This window comes from Bombina bombina, chromosome 1 (genome assembly GCF_027579735.1).
Source record: "Bombina bombina isolate aBomBom1 chromosome 1, aBomBom1.pri, whole genome shotgun sequence".
NCBI classification, from domain to species: domain Eukaryota; kingdom Metazoa; phylum Chordata; class Amphibia; order Anura; family Bombinatoridae; genus Bombina; species Bombina bombina.
The window spans coordinates 604,124,797-604,144,361 of NC_069499.1; the positions used below are offsets into that span (position 1 = coordinate 604,124,797).

The 19,565-nt window shown below is 38.6% G+C and overlaps 1 protein-coding gene across 1 annotated transcript in view; it reads left to right on the plus strand.

Moving 5' to 3' along the window:
• The first annotated feature begins 4,220 nt into the window (after nt 1–4,220).
• BTK (Bruton tyrosine kinase) overlaps nt 4,221–19,565 on the plus strand; it is a 303,295-nt gene continuing 287,950 nt past the window's right edge. The window contains exons 1-2 of the mRNA XM_053698951.1: nt 4,221–4,354; nt 13,956–14,277. Coding sequence (XP_053554926.1) covers nt 14,128–14,277 — 150 coding nt within the window. The 5' untranslated portion in view covers nt 4,221–4,354; nt 13,956–14,127. The remainder of the gene's footprint in view (nt 4,355–13,955; nt 14,278–19,565) is intronic.

The following is a 19,565-nucleotide window of genomic DNA, read 5'->3' on the forward strand; positions in this document are numbered from 1 at the left end:
TTTGTTTCAATTGTGATAATGTTGAGTTTATTTAAAAGTCTCTCTATACAGATTAAATACTGGCCAGTATATTGCTGTCAATACCCAGCCCCCCACCTCCTCCTCTGATAACTGGCTAAAATGCCAATGTTTAACGATAATGTTATGTTATACATAGATTTGTTATGTTGATATCTAATGTGGAAATTACTGATGAGGAGATGTTAAGAATAGAAATGGGGTGTCTCTGTATTATGTAGTGGTCATCCTTACAGCGCTGTTCCATTATATTTGTCTAAGCATTACCGTTGCTAAGTTACGGTAATTTTTATTTCGCTTTTTGTTTCAGTTGGCCTGCTGGGGGTTCCGTAGTGCTGCCTCGCGCATGCGCAGTTGCGCGGAGTGAACGCTGCCGGAAGCCCGCCATAGGCAGAGCTGGATGGTTTGCACCTGGGGTAAGAGGGGTTTTATGTATGTATATAAAGGACTTGCACTATGTTATTTGTTATGTTTGACAAAGGGGGAAACCCCGAAACGTTACAGATTGAATAAAGTCCACATCAGTGGTGAAATATAAGACCTATGAGTGCGGTCTCTGCTTCTGTTTATATATATATATATATATATATATATATATGTGTGTGTGTGTGTTTCTTGGGGTATCATAGCCTGTGCCTCACCAGCCTCTGACCTCACCGCACAAGTGTGTTTAGTTAAAGTAACCTTTGCATTAAGGTTTAATCAATCTGTGCTTAGAATGTCTTGTATACAACCTATCAGCATCTAGGCCATGTCAACCTCGTTTGCAATCTGCTCTCAATTCTGAATTTATAAACTGCTTATCTTTTCAGTTCTTAATCCATGTTTCTCTCTTGCTTTCTCTTCAGTTCTTTTATGTGTCAGAGAGCTCACAGCCCGCAGCTTTACTACAGACACAGAAGTTGACATGAACAGAAAACAAAAGAAAATCTCTCAGCACAAGTTTTTAAAAAAAGACTGTGAACTCAATCTCCCTTATATATGTATTAACCCCTAATCCACCATTCACCCACATCACAATCTCCATAATATATGTATTAACCCCTAATCCGCCATTCACACACATCGCTGTCTACCTAATATATGTATTACCCCCTAATCCGCCATTCACCCACATTGCGATTTACCTAATATATGTACTAACCCCTAATCCTCTATTCACCCACAACGCCAACTACCCATCACTACTATAATCCCCTAAACCGCCAACCCCCAACAACGCATTAAACCTAATTAACCTATTAACCCCAAAACCGCCAACACCCCACAATGCAAATAACTAATTTAATTACTAAGCCCTTTAACCTATCACCCCCTAAATTAACCCCAATTACCTAAAATTAAAAAATACTAAATTACTATTAAAATAAAATTACTTTAAAAATAAAAAAACTAAGTTTAAATAAATCTAAAATTACAAAAAATAAAAAAGTCTAACATTACAGAAAATAATAAACCAAATTATCAAAAATAAAAAAATTAAACCTAATTCCTATGAAACCCCCAAAAATAGAAACACCCCCTAATCTAAACTAAACTACCAATAGCCCTTAAAATTGCCTTTTGTAGGGCATTGCCCTAAATTAAACAGCTCTTTTACATTAAATAAATATTAAATTCCCCCCTACCAGTAAACCCCCCCACCCACCAAATCCCCCAAAATAAAAAAACTAACACTAAAAAAACCTAAGCTACCCATTGCCCCTAAAGGGGTATTTGTATAAACATTGCCCTTAAAAGGGCATTCAGCTCTTTTACAAGCCCATTAAAACCCTAATTTAAAATAAAATAAAAAAAATCCTAAATCTAACCCCCAAATAGGTACTCACTGTTCAGCCAATAGAATTAGAGCTACTGAAATCCTATTGGCTGATTTGAATTAGCCAATAGAATTTGAGCTACTGAAATCCTATTGGCTAATTAAAATCAACGAATAGGATTTCAGAAGCTCTAATTCTATTGGCTGATTTAAAATTTTCAGCCAATACTAATGCAAGGTACCCCATATTTAAACGGGTACCTTGCATTTCATCTTCAGAGTGTGGCAACAATCGTACAAAGAGGGTTTCCATGCTCAATGGCTCCGCGGTTGCTGGTCCTCTGTTCCGCGGTCACCTCCGTGCCGGCTTGGTCCTGGATGAAGATAGAAGAGGTTGCCATGCTGGAAGAAGATATCGCCGCCTCCAAGAAGACTTAATCGCCTGTAAGAAGACCGTCTCCGTCAGACTTCAGGAACGGTAGGTATCTATTTGGGGGTTAGACTTAGGATTTTTTTTATTTTTTGGGGATTTGTTTTTTTTTTATTAGGGTTTTAATGGGCTTGAAAAAGAGCTGAATGCCCTTTTAAGGGCAGTAAAAGAGCTGAATGCCCTTTTAAGGGCAATGCCCATACAAATGCCCCTTTAGGGGCAATGGGTAGCTTAGGTTTTTTTAGTGTTAGGTTCTTTTATTTGGGGGGGTTTGGTGGGTGGTTTTTTTTTAAAAGAGCTGTTTAACTTAGGCCAATGCTCTACAAAAGATCCTTTTAAGGGCTATTGGTAGTTTAGATTGGGGGGTTATGGGGGGGACATTTTTATTTTCATACGGATTAGGTTTAATATTTTTATTTTTGATAATTTGGTTTATTATTTTCTGTAATGCTAGACTTTTTTATTTTTTGTAATTTTAGATTAATTTAAACTTAGTTTTTTTTATTTTTAAAGTAATGTTAGGTTTTTATTTTAATAGTAATTTTGTAATTTTTAATTTTAGGGGGTGTTAGGTTAGGGGGTTTAGTAATTAAATTAGTTATTTGCGTTGTGGGGGGTTGGCGGCTTAGGGGTTAATAGGTTCATTAGGTTTAATGCGTTGTGGGGGGTTGGCGGCTTAGGGGTTAATAGGTTCATTAGGTTTAATGCGTTGTGGGGGTTGGCGGCTTAGGGGTTAATAGGTTAATTAGCTTTAATGCGTTGGGTGATGGCAGATTAGGAGTTAATAGTTTTAATAGGTAGATTGCGATGTGGGGGTATGACGGATTAGAGGTTAATAGTTTAAATAGGTATATTTTTGTTGGTGGGGGTTGGGGGTTAGGGGTTAATCACTTTATTAGGTAATTTGCAATATGGGGGTTGGCGGATTAGGGGTTAATATATTTTAATAGTTATTGTGGTTGGGATTGAATATTGCGCATGCATTAGGTGTTAGTTAGAACTTTCAGGGAGTTACAGTGCTTATATACTCAGCGCAAGGCTTGCTGTGCCTGCCTATGTGTGGCGAGGTGAAAATGGAGTAAGATTTCTCCATTTTCGCTGCGTAAGTCCTTGTGCTGAATATGTTATACCGATTTGCGACCCGGTTCTATGTTAATTTAGCGGGCCACGTGTGAAATATACGCGCCACATTTATATGCGGTGCCGTGTATGTGGACTAAAGAACGGCGTCGCCAGCTTTTACGGGCGAAGTCGCATATGTAATTGCGCCCCAAGTATTCAAGACCTTTGCTATCCTTCAAAATTATTTCTCACAGCAAAGTTTTAACATTAACTGCAAATGCATTACCTGTTTCATTAATTATTTGTGCATGGAATCATGAAAAGTGATCCCTGAAGATGAATGTGGACTAAACTACATGCAAGTTGGTGTGGTGCTTTTCCTTACTTACATTTTCTCCTGGGAATGTACCAAAAGCATTTATGCAAATTTTACAATCACACACACTCCCACTCCAAGTGCCAATGTCATTGGTGCTATATGTTTCTTACAAACTTTTTTTTTGCAAATGCAGCAGCATATGGGAAAAATGCTTCCATGGGTATTTAACATGCTCTGTACCTTTAAGGATATATATATTTTTTTTTAAAAAAGCCTAAATGCATCAATTTTACTCTACAGCAAATAAAAATGACAATGCCCAATGTTTTTTGTATTTTGTTTTTGCAGTGGAGGGGGTGGACGACATAACTGCATCAAATGTAATCTATCATTATATATGGAGCAATAGAAGTTATAATAAAGTATTCTGCGTAAACTACAGGTGGAATATTCTTTGTTGGTGGGAGAACACTCACACATTATGTAAATATACCATACACAGTCTGTTGTTAATGTGTTGTAATCATAGAACAAATTAACCAGCTCCCAGCACAGGAAACTGAAAAAGAGGAACTGAGAGTCTTGTGAAAAAAAAGCAAGAGAGATCTGCAGTGCATCTGGTAGCTGTCCCTGTCAGTGTCTCACAGGACTGTCATTGCACAGAGATCCTCATTCAGGATAAGATAGCAAAGCATCTTGCAAAATATTGTGACCTTTCCAGACTATACGTGTACAGATCATCAAGTGTGGATCTCATGCGCACCACGTGAGTTTACAGCTTATAATATACCTGTATACTTTTGTCTTGGTGCTGTTTGCAAACAACATGGAGGATGTGGCTAGGCTTGATAATCATGGCAAGGATTGGACAGCAATAGGCTGAGGGATCAGTTACCTTAGCAATGTCATCAAAAGGACACATAGCAACAAATGGCAATAAGTGTATTAATGCACCAGTGATAAGGTGAATGATAATCTATAACAGCAATGATAAATGCAAGGTCAGTGACATGTACAGGGTATTTATAGGGTAAGGAGTCCTGTTGTTCTAGTGATAGGTACAGGGTATTTATAGGTTAAGGAGTCATGTTGTTCTAGTGATAGGTACAGGGTATTTATAGGTTAAGGAGTCCTGTTGTTCTAGTGATAGGTACAGGGTATTTATAGGTTAAGGAGTCCTGTTGTTCTAGTGATAGGTACAGGGTATTTATGGGTTAAGGAGCCCTGTTGTTGTAGTGATAGGTACAGGGTATTTATGGGTTAAGGAGCCCTGTTGTTGTAGTGATAGGTACAGAATATTTATAGGGTAAGGAGTCCTGTTGTTGTAGTGATAGGTACAGGGTATTTATGGGTTAAGGAGCCCTGTTGTTGTAGTGATAGGTACAGAATATTTATAGGGTAAGGAGTCATGTTGTTGTAGTGATAGGTACAGAGTATTTATAGGGTAAGGAGTCCTGTTGTTGTAGTGATAGGTATAGGGTATTTATAGGGTAAGGAGTCCTGTTGTTGTAGTGATAGGTACAGAATATTTATAGGGTAAGGAGTCCTGTTGTTGTAGTGATAGGTACAGGGTATTTATAGGGTAAGGAGTCCTGTTGTTGTAGTGATAGGTACAGGGTATTTATAGGGTAAGGAGTCCTGTTGTTGTAGTTATAGGTACAGGGTATTATAGGGTAAGGAGTCCTGTTGTTGTAGTGATAGATACAGGGTATTATAGGGTAAGGAGTCCAGTTGTTGTAGTGACAAGTACAGGGCATTTAAAGGGTAAGGAGTCCTGTTGTTGTAGTGATAGGTACAGGGTATTATAGGGTAAGGAGTCCTGTTGTTGTAGTGATAGGTACAGGGTATTTAAAGGGTAAGGAGTCCTGTTATTGTAGTGATAGGTACAGGGCATTTATAGGATAATGGGTCCAGTTGTAGTGATAGGTACAGAATATGTATAGGGTAAGGAGTCCTGTTGTTGTAGTGACAAGTACAGGGCATTTATTGGGTATGGAGTCCAGTTGTTGTAGTGATAGGTACAGGGTATTTATAGAGTAAGGAGTCCTGTTGTTGTAGTGATAGGTACAGGGTATATATGGGGTAAATAGTCCAGTTGTTCTAGTGATAGGTACAGGGGATTTATAGGTTAAGGAGTCATGTTGTTCTAGTGATAGGTACAGGGTATTTATAGGTTAAGGAGTCCTGTTGTTCTAGTGATAGGTACAGGGTATTTATGGGTTAAGGAGCCCTGTTGTTGTAGTGATAGGTACAGAATATTTATAGGGTAAGGAGTCATGTTGTTGTAGTGATAGGTACAGAGTATTTATAGGGTAAGGAGTCCTGTTGTTGTAGTGATAGGTATAGGGTATTTATAGGGTAAGGAGTCCTGTTGTTGTAGTGATAGGTACAGAATATGTATAGGGTAAGGAGTCCTGTTGTTGTAGTGACAAGTACAGGGCATTTATTGGGTATGGAGTCCAGTTGTTGTAGTGATAGGTACAGGGTATTTATAGAGTAAGGAGTCCTGTTGTTGTAGTGATAGGTACAGGGTATATATGGGGTAAATAGTCCAGTTGTTCTAGTGATAGGTACAGGGGATTTATAGGGTAGGGAGTCCTGTTATTGTAGTGATAGGTACAGGTTATTTATAGGTTATGGAGCCATGTTGTTGTAGTGATTGGTACAGGTTATTTATAGAGTAAGGAGCCATGTTGTTGTAGTGATAGGTGCAGAGTATTTATAGGGTAAGGAGTCCTGTTGTAGTGATAGGTACAGGGTATTTATAGGGTAAGGAGTCCTGTTGTTGTAGTGATAGGTACAGGGTATTTATAGGGTAAGGAGTCCTGTTGTTGTAGTTATAGGTACAGGGTATTATAGGGTAAGGAGTCCTGTTGTTGTAGTGATAGATACAGGGTATTATAGGGTAAGGAGTCCAGTTGTTGTAGTGACAAGTACAGGGCATTTAAAGGGTAAGGAGTCCTGTTGTTGTAGTGATAGGTACAGGGTATTATAGGGTAAGGAGTCCTGTTGTTGTTGTGATAGGTACAGGGTATTTAAAGGGTAAGGAGTCCTGTTATTGTAGTGATAGGTACAGGGCATTTATAGGATAATGGGTCCAGTTGTTGTAGTGATAGGTACAGAATATGTATAGGGTAAAGAGTCCTGTTCTTGTAGTGACAAGTACAGGGCATTTATTGGGTATGGAGTCCAGTTATTGTAGTGATAGGTACAGGTTATTTATAGGTTATGGACCCATGTTGTTGTAGTGATTGGTACAGGTTATTTATAGAGTAAGGAGCCATGTTGTTGTAGTGATAGGTGCAGAGTATTTATAGGGTAAGGAGTCCTGTTGTAGTGATAGGTACAGGGTATTTATATGGCAAGGAGTCCTGTTGTTGTAGTGATAGATACAGGGTATTTATAGGGTAAGGAGTTATGTTGTTGTAATGATAGGTACAGGGTATTTATAGGGTAAAGAGTCCAGTTGTTGTTGTGATAGGTACAGGGCATTCATAGGGTAAGGGGTCTTGTTGTAGTGATAGGCACAGGGTATTTATAGGGTAAAAAGTCCTGTTATTGTGGTAATAGGTACAGGGCATTTATAGGGTAAGGAGTCTAGTTGTGTAGTGACAAGTACAGGGCACTTATAGGATAATGAGTCCTGTTGTTGTAGTGATAGGTACAGGGTATTTATAGGGTAAGGAGTCCTGTTATTGTAGTGATAGGTACAGGGCATTTATAAGGTAAGGAGTCCTGTTATTGTAGTGATAGGTACAGGGTATTTATAGGGTAAGGAGTCCTGTTGTTGTAGTGATAGGTACAGGGTATTATAGGGTAAGTAATCCAGTTGTTGTAGTAATAGGTACAGAATATTTGTAGGGTAAGGAGTCCTGTTGTTGTAGTGATAGGTACAGGGTATTTATAGGGTAAGAAGTCCTGTTGTTGTAGTGATAGGTACAGGGTATTTATAGGGTAAGGAGTCCAGTTATTGTAGTGATAGTTTTTTTTTAAGTTAAAGGAACATTAATAGGGTGTTAGGAGTTCTGTAATAGGGAAGAGAATAGTTCAGAGCTTTTACAATGTGAAGGTTGTGAACGGACAAAAGCACTGAAATATGACTGAAGTAAAACAGCATATGAATGGTGACAAGTGCTGTAAGCAGAGTCAGGTTATAAAATGAGGTGTTTTGTAATACTACAAGGAGAAAAGGATAGTTTACTGGAAGCTTTTGGAACAAGGCATTTCAATCTTGCTGAATGATGAACATTTGTATCTTAGGTTATCTCTCTTTTTCTTTTTTGCACTTGTTCCTTTTTTAGTTGTGCTGATTCTGAGATAAAGCAAACATAAGATAAGAAGCAGAGGAGAGTTATTGGCTGACTCTGAGATAAAACAAGCACCATATATCTATATGGGGAATCTACTGTGTATAAAACATAATTTATGTAAGAACTTACCTGATACATTTATTTCTTTCATATTGGCAAGAGTCCATGAGCTAGTGACGTATGGGATATACAATCCTACCAGGAGGGTAGTTTCCCAAACCTCAAAATGCCTATAAATACACTCCTCACCACACCCACAATTCAGTTTAACGAATAGCCAAGCAGTGGGGTGAAAAAGAAAGGAGTAAAAAGCATCAACAAAAGAAATTTGGAAATAATTGTGCTTTATACAAAAAATCATAACCACCATAAAAAGGGTGGGCCTCATGGACTCTTGCCAATATGAAAGAAATTAATTTATCAGGTAAGTTCTTACATAAATTATGTTTTCTTTCATGTAATTGGCAAGAGTCCATGAGCTAGTGACGTATGGGATATCAATACCCAAGATGTGGATCTCCACTCAAGAGTCACTAGAGAGGGAGGGAATAAAATAAAAACAGCCATTTTCCGCTGAAAAAATTAATCCACAACCCAAAAAAAAAAAAGTTTATTTTCATAATTGAAAGAAAAAAACTTAAATCAAAAGCAGAAGAATCAAACTGAAACAGCTGCCTGAAGAACTTTTCTACCAAAAACTGCTTCTGAAGAAGCAAATACATCAAAATGGTAGAATTTAGTAAATTTATGCAAAGAGGACCAAGTTGCCGCTTTGCAAATCTGATCAACCGAAGCTTCATTCTTAAAGGCCCACAAAGTGGATACTGATCTAGTAGAATGAGCTGTAATTCTCTGAGGCGGGGCCTGACTCGACTCCAAATAAGCTTGATGAATCAAAAGTTTCAACCAAGAAGCCAAGGAAATAGCAGAAGCCTTCCGACCTTTCCTAGGACCAGAAAATAAAACAAATAGACTGGAAGTCTTCCTGAAATCTTTAGTAGCTTCCACATAATATTTCAAAGCTCTTACCACATCCAAAGAATGTAAGGATCTTTCCAAAGAATTCTTAGGATTAGGACACATGGAAGGGACAACAATTTCTCTATTAATGTTGTTAGAATTCACAACCTTAGGTAAAAATTTAAAAGAAGTCCGCAAAACTGCCTTATCCTGATGAAAAATCAGAAAAGGAAAGAGCAGGAAAGAGCAGATAGCTCAGAAACTCTTCTAGCAGAAGAGATAGCCAAAAGGAACAACACTTTCCAAGAAAGTAGTTTAATATCCAAAGAATGCATAGGCTCAAATGGATGAGCCTGTAAAACCTTCAAAACCAAATGAAGACTCCAAGGAGGAGAAATTGATTTAATGACAGGCTTAATACGTACTAAAGTCTGTACAAAACAGTGAATATCAGGAAGTATAGCAATCTTTCTGTGAAATAAAACAGAAAGAGCAGAGATTTGTCCCTTCAAGGAACTTGCAGACAAACCCTTATCCAAACCATCCTGAAGAAACTGTAAAATTCTAGGAATTCTAAAAGAATGCCAAGAGAATTTATAAGAAGAACACCATGAAATGTAAGTCTTCCAAACTCTATAATAAATCTTTCTAGAGACAGATTTACGAGCTTGTAACATAGTATTAATCACTGAGTCAGAGAAACCTCTATGACTTAGTATTAAGCGTTCAATTTTCATACCTTCAAATTTAATGATTTGAGATCCTGATGGAAAAACGGACCTTGAGATAGTAGGTCTGGCCGTGGCGGAAGTGGCCAAGGCGGGCAACTGGACATCCGAACCAGATCCGCATACCAAAACCTGTGTGGCCATGCTGGAGCCACCAGCAACACAAATGATTGTTCCATGATGATTTTGGAGATCACTCTTGGAAGGAGAACTAGAGGCAGGAAAATGTAAACAGGATGATAACACCAAGGAAGTGTCAGCGCATCCACTGCTTCCGTCTGAACATCCCTGGACCTGGACAGGTATCTTGGAAGTTTCTTGTTTAGATGAGAGGCCATGAGATCTATCTCTGGAAGACCACACATCTGAACAATCTGAGAAAATACATCTGGATGGAGAGACCACTCCCCTGCATGTAAAGTTTGGCAGCTGAGGTAATCCGCCTCCCAATTGTCTACACCTGGGATATGCACCGCAGAGATTAGACAGGAGCTGGATTCTGCCCAAGCAAGTATCCGAGATACTTCTTTCATAGCTTGGGGACTGTGAGTCCCACCCTGATGATTGACATATGCCACTGTTGTGATATTGTCTGGCTGAAAACAATTGAACGGTTCTCTCTTTAACAGAGGCCAAAACTGAAGAGCTCTAAAATATTTATTGGTAATCTCGCCTCTTGAGATTTCCAAACCCTTTGTGCTGTCAGAGATTCCCAAACAGCTCCCCAACCTGAAAGACTTGCATCTGTTGTGATCACAGTCCAGGTTGGCCGAACAAAAGAAGCCCCTTGAACTAAACGATGGTGATCTATCCACCACGTCAGAGAGTGTCATACATTGGGATTTAAGGATATTAATTGTGATATTTTTGTATAATCCCTGCACCATTGGTTCAGCATACAAAGATGTAGAGGTCTCATGTGAAAATGAGCAAAGGGGATCGCGTCTGAAGCTGCAGTCATGAGACCTAAAACTTCCATGCACATAGCCACTGAAGGGAATGACTGAGAGTGAAGGTGCCGGCAGGCTGCAAACAATTTTAAACGTCTCTTGTCTGTTAGAGACAGAGTCATGAAGCCTAAAAAGGTGACCCTTGTCTGAGGAATCAAGAAACTTTTTGGTAAATTGATCCTCCAACCATGTTTCCGAAGAAACAACACTAGTTGATTTGTGTGAGAGTCTGCAGTACGTAAAGACTGAGCTAGTACCAAGATATCATCCAAATATGGAAACACCGCAATACCCTGTTCTCTGAGAGTAGGGCACCCAGAACCTTTGAAAAGATTCTTGGAGCTGTTGCTAGGCCAAATGGAAAAGCAACAAATTGGTAATGCTTGTTTAGAAAAGAGAATCTCAGAAACTGATAATGTTCTGGATGAATTAGAATATGAAGGTATGCATCCTGCAAGTCTATTGTGGACATATAATGTCCTCGATGAACAAAAGGCAGAATAGTCCTTATAGTCACCATCTTGAAAGTTGGTACTCTTACATAACAATTCAAAATTTTTAGATCCAGAACTAGTCTGAATAAATTTTCCTTTTTTGGGACAATGAATAGATTTGAATAAAACCCCAAACCTTGTTCCTGAAGAGGAACTGGCATGATTTCCCCTGTAGACTCCAGGTCTGAAACACACTTCAGGAAAACCTGTAGCTTTTACTGGATTTGCTGGGATACGTGAGAGAAAAAATCTTCTCACAGGAGGTCTTACTCTGAATCCTATTCGATACCCTTGAGAGACAATGCTCTGAATCCATTGATTTTGGACAGATTTTATCCAAATATCCTTGAAAAACCTTAATCTGCCCCCTACCAGCTGAGCTGGAATGAGGGCCGCACCTTCATGCGGACTTAGGGGCTGACTTTGGTTTCCTAAATGGCTTGGATTTATTCCCATTTGAGGAAGGCTTCCAATTGGAAGCAGATTCCTTGGTGGAGGATTGAGTTTTTGTTCCTTATTCTGACGAAAGGAACGAAAATGGCTAGAAGCCTTAGATTTACCCTTAGGTTTTTTATCCTGAGGCAGAAAAACTCCCTTTACCCCAGTGACAGTTGAAATAATAGAATCCAACTGAGAACCAAATGAATTATTACCTTGGAAAGAAAGAGATAGTAATCTAGATTTAGATGTCATATCAGCATTCCAAGATTTAAGCCACAAAGCTCTTCTAGCTAATATAGCTAAAGACATGGATCTAACATCAATTTTGATAATATCAAAAATGGCATCACAAATAAAATGATTAGCATATTGCAGTAAGCGAATAATGCTAGATAAGTCAGAATCCAATTCCTGTTGCGCTAAATTCTCCAACCAGAAAGTTGATGCAGCCACAACATCAGCCAAAGAAATTGCAGGTCTGAGAAGATGACCTGAATATAAATAGGCCTTCCTTAGATAAGATTCAAGCTTCCTATCTAAAGGATCCTTAAAGGAAGTACTATCTTCCATAGGAATAGTGGTACGTTTAGCAAGAGTAAAAATAGCCCCATAAACTTTGGGGATTTTTTCCCAAAACTCTATAGATTTTGCTGGTAAAGGATACAATTTTTTTTTTTAAACCTTGAAGAAGGAATAAAAGAAGTACCTGGCTTATTCCATTCCTTAGAAATCATATCAGAAATAGCCTCAGGAATAGGAAAAACCCCTGGAGAAACCACAGGAGGTTTAAAAACAGCATTTAAATGTTTATTAGACTGAACGTCAAGAGGACTGGTTACCTCAATATCCAAAGTAACACTTCTTTTAATAAAGAACGCATATACTCTATTTTAAATAAATAAGTAGATTTGTCAGTGTCAATGTCTGAGGAAGGATCTTCTGTATCAGATAGATCCTCATCAGAAGAGGATAAATTATTATGTTGTTGGTCATTTGAAATTTCATCAACTAAATGAGGAGTTTTAAAAGACCTTTTACGTTTATTAGAAGGTGGAAATGCAGACAAAGCCTTCAGGATAGAATCAGAAACAAATTCTTTAAAATTTACAGGTATATCATGCACATTAGAAGTTGAAGGAACTGCAACTGGCAATGTACTATTACTGATGGATACACTATCTGCATGTAAAAGTTTATCATGACAACTATTACAAATGACATTCGGCGAAATAATTTCTACAATTTTACAACAAATGCACTTAGCTTTGGTAGAACCGATGTCAGGCAACAGTGTTCCAGCAGAAACTTCTGAGGCAGGATCAGATTGAGACATCTTGCAAAATGTAAGAAAAAAAACAACATATAAAGCAAAATTATCTATTTCCTTATATGACAGTTTCAGGAATGGGAAAAAATGCAAATAGCATATTTGAAAGAGAAAAAGGCAAGAGGCAAACATCAATGGGGTATTGAAATAATGAAAAAGTTTGGCGGCAAGTATGACGCACAACGTAACTTAAACTTTTTTGGCGCCAAAAATAACCGGAAATGACACACTTGCGTCACTAATGACGCAACCGTGTGCCAAAAATATTTTCGCACCAAGAATGACGCAATAAAGTTTAGCATTTGACGCACCCCCGGGCCTAATACCGCCCACAATTTGCAAGAAGTAGTCAATTGAAAAAAAGACTAAACCCCAGGTAAGAAATAAATTTCTTAAAAAATTTTTTATATTCCCCAAATATGAAACTGACAGTCTGCAGAAGGAAATACATGAACCTGACTCATGGCAAATATAAGTACAATACATATATTTAGAACTTTATATAAATGCATAAAGTGCCAAACCATAGCTGAGGTGTCTTAAGTAATAAAAAACATACTTACCAAAAGACACCCATCCACATATAGCAGATAGCCAAACCAGTACTGAAACAGTTATCAGTAGAGGTAATGGAATATGAGAGTATATCGTCGATCTGAAAAGGGAGGTAGGAGATGAATCTCTACGACCGATAACAGAGAACCTATAAAATAGACCCCCGTTAGGGAAATCATTGTATTCAATAAGTGATACTCCCTTCACGTCCCTCTACCATTCGCTGTACTCTGAGAGGAATCGGGCTTCAACAATGCTGAGAAGTGCATATCAACGTAGAAATCTTAGCACAAACTTACTTCACCACCTTCATAGGAGGCAAAGTTTGTAAAACTGAATTGTGGGTGTGGTGAGGGGTGTATTTATAGGCATTTTGAGGTTTGGGAAACTTTGCCCCTCCTGGTAGGATTGTATATCCCATACGTCACTAGCTCATGGACTCTTGCCAATTACATGAAAGAAAAGATAATTTTATGAAGATATTCTGGAAAATCTAATACAACATGAAATCCTATAGGAGAAGATAGTATAGAAGTGTGTAGTAGCTGTTAATGTGTGTAACGCTATGTTGCTAATATACTAACATTATTCTCCTTGTCCAGGTGGCCTCTGCTCATGGGACCCTGTGGTCACTTGCTGTGGTGATGTACTCTTGACAAATGCCGTACCTTATGGCAAGAAACTCGAGCACCACAAGTATGCCGATCGGACTTAAAGAAATACATTAAATAAAACTGCCTTTTACCCTTGTATGGTGTATGACAAGACAACAATATGGCAGCTGCATCTATCAGTATCCTGGAGAGCATCTTCCTAAAGAGATCACAGCAGAAACGAAAAACATCTCCTTTAAATTACAAGAAGAGGTTGTTTGTGCTGACAGAAAACAAGGTTACCTACTATGAGTACGACTTTGATAAAGGGGTGAGCATTATTATGATAACTAAGGGCTATAGGATCTAGCAGTGATACACAAGGTGGCAAATGACAGAGAAGAAGTAGTTTTGAGGTACAGGTTCTGTCTCTTAAAATGGAGGATGATATAGGAGTGAGCTAAGGAACATATATTCTGTCCCTCTCCTCTGTGGGGTGACATATTGACAAAGACAGAATTGACATATGGACTATGGAGCCATCTCTCTCCTAGGAAGCTTTTATTTTCATATATGCAAATTATTTCATTTGGTAAATGAGCAAACTATGACAGGGTGTCTTTGTTAAATGTTCTCACTTCCATAGAAGGTTAAATTACAGTAAGATTAAAGGTCATTCTTTTGTAAAAAAAATAAAATAAAAAATGCTGTTTTGTTAGATTGTGGTATTTTTAAACAAATTCCTTTTTTCAGGAAAAGGGATAAATATGTAAAGTAGTGCTTCTGTGTCACTCCAGATGAGGACACAGTAGGTTACCATATAAGAAGCATAACTGTGTATACTCCAGTTACTGGTTATATCCTCATCTAAAGAAGAATGGGGGTGCTCTAGGAATGTAAATTTGACTATCACCTAGATTACATATTTTGCGCTATAGAGGGTAGTTAAGGAACGCGTTATTTCACCTCCATAGCGCTGCCATTACGAGTTTATAAAAAGCCGCCTTGTGCGTGCGATATTGTTGCATCGAGCTCCATACCGCACAAAATACAAGCGCTGCTTTGAAGTGCTCGTGCACGCTTTCCAAATAGACATCAATGGGTAGAGTGTGTTAGAAAAAAACGTAACACCTGAATCGCGGAATGAAAAAGCTCCGTAACACAACCCCATTGATGTCTATGGGGGAAAAAAAGTTATTTTTAAACCCAACACCCTAACATAAACCCAACGTCTAAATACCCCTAATCTGCTGCCCCCGACATCACCTTCACCTTCATAAATGTATCCTAAAGTTATTAACCCCTATTCCCCCGCACCTCAACATCGTCCACATTATAATAAAGATATTAACCCCTATTCCGCCGCTCCCCGACATCGCCACCATTAAATAAAGCTATTAACCCCTAAGCCTCTGGCCTCCCACATCGCAACAACCTAAATTAAACTATTAACCCCTAAACCTAGCCCTAAACCTAACCCTCCCTAACTTTAACATAATTAAAATAGAGCTAAATTAAAGTTACAATTATTAAATAAATAATACCTATTTAAAACTAAATACATACTTACCTGTGAAATAAAAGCTAAGCTAGCTACAATATAACTAATAGTTATATTGTAGCTAGCTAAGGTTTTATTTTTATTTCACAGGTAAGTTTGTTTTATTTTAACTAGGTAGACTAGTTAGTAAATAGTTATTAACTATTTACTAACTACCTTGTTAAAATAAATACGAACTTACCTGTGAAATAAAACCTAAGCTGCCTTACACTAAAACCTAACATTACAAAAATAAAAAACACTAAAATTAAAAAAAATAAAAAAACATACCATTACAAAAAATAAACGAAATTATCCAAAACAATAAAAATTATTCCTATTTTAATACCCTGTTTAAAAAAAAAAAATCCCACCCCAAAATAAAAAAAAACTAAACTATAATAAACTACCAAGGGCAAGAAATCAGCTCTTTTTCTACAAAAGAAAAACATACACCCCCTAACAGTATACAAACCCCTACCCCCCCAAACCCACAAAATAAAAATAAAGTAAAACCTAATCTACCCATTGCCCTGAAAAGGGCATTTGTATGGGCATTGCCTTTAAAAGAGCATTCAGCTCTTTTGCTGCCCGTTAAAAATAAAAAAATGCTATTCTAAAAAAGAAAACCCACCCCAAAACGAAAAAAAAAAACATTACACAAAATAACAAACGAATTATCCAAAATAATAACAATTATTCCTATTCTAATACCCATTTAAAAAAACCACCCCAAAATAAAAGTAGCCTAATCTATAATAAACTACCAATAGCCCTCAAAAGGGTCTTTTGTAGGGCATTGCCCTAAAGAAATCAGCTATTTTTCTAAACAAAAATACAAAGACCAACTAACATTACAAACACCCACTCTCCCAAAATAAAAATAAAAATCTAAAAAAACTTATCTACCCATTGCCCTGAAAAGGGCATTTGTATGGGCATTGCCCTTTAAAGGGCATTCAGCTTTTTTTTCTTGCGCTTAAAAGGGCATTCAGCTCTTTTAAGAAATGCCCAAACCCTAATCTAAAAAAAAAACCACCAGAAAAAAAAACCTTAAAAAACCTAGCACTAGCCCCTCTTTAGGTACTCACAGTTGCTGAAGTCCCACTTGAGCGATCATCATCCCAGCGGCTCCATCTTCATCCAGGCGGCTCCATCTTCATCCATTGTGGGACCGGCATCTTCGTCATCCCTGTGGAGGCGGAGCGGTTGATGTGCGGAGGTGGAGGTCCAAGGTGGAGGTCCAAGGCAGGCCTTCGCCTGGACCTCCGCTCATCGACCGCTCCGCCTCCGCAGCAATGAAGAAGATGCCGGTCCCGCAATGGATGAAGATAAAGCCGCCTGGATGAAGATGGAGCCCCCGGGATGAAGATCGTTCAAGCAAGACTTCAGCAACTGTGAGTACCTAAAGAGGGGTTAGTGCTAGGTTTTTTAGGGTGGGTTTTTTTTAGATTAGGGTTTGGGCATTTCTTAAAAGAGCTGAAAGCCCTTTTAAGGGCAAGAAAAATAGCCCATACAAAAATGCCCTTTTCAGGGCAATGGGTTGATTAGGTTTTTTTAGATAGTTCTTTTTTATTTTGTGGGTTGGGGGGGGTTGTAATGTTAGTGGGTCTTTGTATTTTTGTTTAGAAAAAACATAATTTATGTAAGAACTTACCTGATAAATTAATTTCTTTCATATTGGCAAGAGTCCATGAGCTAGTGACGTATGGGATATACAATCCTACCAGGAAGTTTCCCAAACCTCAAATTGCATATAAATACACCCCTGACCACACCCACAATTCAGTTTAACAAATAGCCAAGTAGTGGGGTGATGAAAGAGGAACTGGAAATAAAATTTTGCTTTTTATACAAAAATCATAACCACCATAAAAAAGGGTGAGCGTCATAGACTCTCTGAAAGAAATGAATTTATCAGGTAAATTCTTACATAAATTATGTTTTCTTTCATGTAATTGGCAAGAGTCCATGAGCTAGTGACGTATGGGATAGAAATACCCAAGATGTAGGAGACCACAGAAGAGTCACTAGAAAGGGAGGGATAAAATAAAAACAGCTATTTCCGCTGAAAAAATTAAATCCACAAAAAAAATAACGGCTAGATTACAAGTTTTTGTCGATAATGGTTTGCGGTGCCAACGAGCCTTTTTTTCTCACCGCTCACTTAAGACAACTCTGGTATTACGAGTTTTCTGCAAGCTGGCGTTAGCCTCAAAAAAGTGAGCGTTGAGCAAAATTTTGCTCCACATCTCACCTCAATACCAGCGTTGCTTAAGTCAGCGGTGAGCTGCCTGAACGTGCTTGTGCACGATTTCCCTATAGGAAACAATGGGGCTGAGCTGGCTGAAAACACCTGCAAAAAAGCAGCGTTCAGCTCCTAGCGCAGCCCCATTGTTTCCTATGGGGAAATAAAAGTTATGTCTACACCTAACACCCTAACATGAACCCCGAGTCTAAACACCCCTAATATTACACTTATTAACCCCTAATCTGCCGCCCCGACATTGTCGCCACCTACATTATATTATTAACCCCTAATCTGCCGCTCGGGACACCACCGCCACCTACATTATACTTATGAACCCCTAATCTGATGCCACCAACATCGCCGAACCCTACATTTTATTTATTAACCCCTAATCTGCCGCCCCCAACGTCGCCACAACTATATTAAATTTATTAACCCCCTAATCTGCCGCCGAATACATCACCGCCACTATAATACATTTATTAACCCCTAAACCTAAGTCTAACCCTAACACCCCCCTAACTTAAATATAATTTAAATACATCTGAATAAATTTACTATAATTAACTAAATTATTCCTATTTAAAACTAAATACTTACCTGTAAAATAAACCCTAAGCTAGCTACAATATAACTAATAGTTAGGGTTTATTTTTATTTTATAGGCAACTTTGTATTTATTTTAACTAGGTAGAATAGTTAGTAAATAGTTATTAACTATTTAATAACTACCTAGTTAAAATAAGTACAAATTTACCTGTAAAATAAGCCCTAACCTAAGTTACAATTACACCTAACACTACACAATAATTAAATTAATTACCTACTCTAAACTAATCCTACTCTAAAACCCACCCAATCCCCCCTTAATAAAACCTAACACTACCCCCTTGAAGATCACCCTACCTTGAGACGTCTTCACCCAGCCAGGCATAAGTGGACCTCCAGAGGGGCAGAAGTCTTCATCCGATCCGGCCAGAAGAGGACATCCTGACCAGCAGAAGTCTTCATCCAGGCGGCATCTTCTATCTTCTTCCATCCGGAGCGGAGCGGGTCCATCTTCCATCCGACGGCGACTGAAGAATGAAGGTTCCTTTAAGTGACGTCATCCAAGATGGCATCCCTTCAATTCCGATTGGCTGATAGAATCCTATCAGCCAATCGGAATTAAGGTAGGAAAAATCCTATTGGCTGATGCAATCAGCCAATAGAATTGAAGTTCAATCCTATTGGCTGATCCAATCAGCCAATAGAATGCAAGCTCAATTCTATTGGCTGATTGCATCAGCCAATAGGATTTTTCCTACCTTAATTCCGATTGGCTGATAGGATTCTATCAGCCAATCAGAATTGAAGCGACACCATCTTGGATGACGTCACTTAAAGAAACCTTCATTCTTCAGTCGCCGTTGGATGGAAGAGGATGTTCCGCGTCGGATGTCTTCAAGATGGACCCGCTCAGCTCTGGATGGAAAAAGATAGAAGATGCCACCTGGATGAAGACTTCTGCCGGTCTGGAGGACCTCTTCTGCCCGGATCGGATGAAGACTTCTGCCCCTCTGGAGGACCACTTGTGCCCGGCTGGGTGAAGACGTCTCAAGGTAGGGTGATCTTCAAGGGGGTAGAGTTAGGTTTTTTTAAGGGGGGATTGGGTGGGTTTTAGAGTATGGTTGGGTGTGTGGGTGGCGGGTTTTAGAGTAGGGTTGGGTGTGTGGGTGGTGGGTTTTAATGTTGGGGGGGTATTGTTGTTTTTTTTTACAGGTAAAAGAGCTGATTACTTTGGGGCAATGCCCCACAAAAGGCCCTTTTAAGGGCTATTTGTCATTTA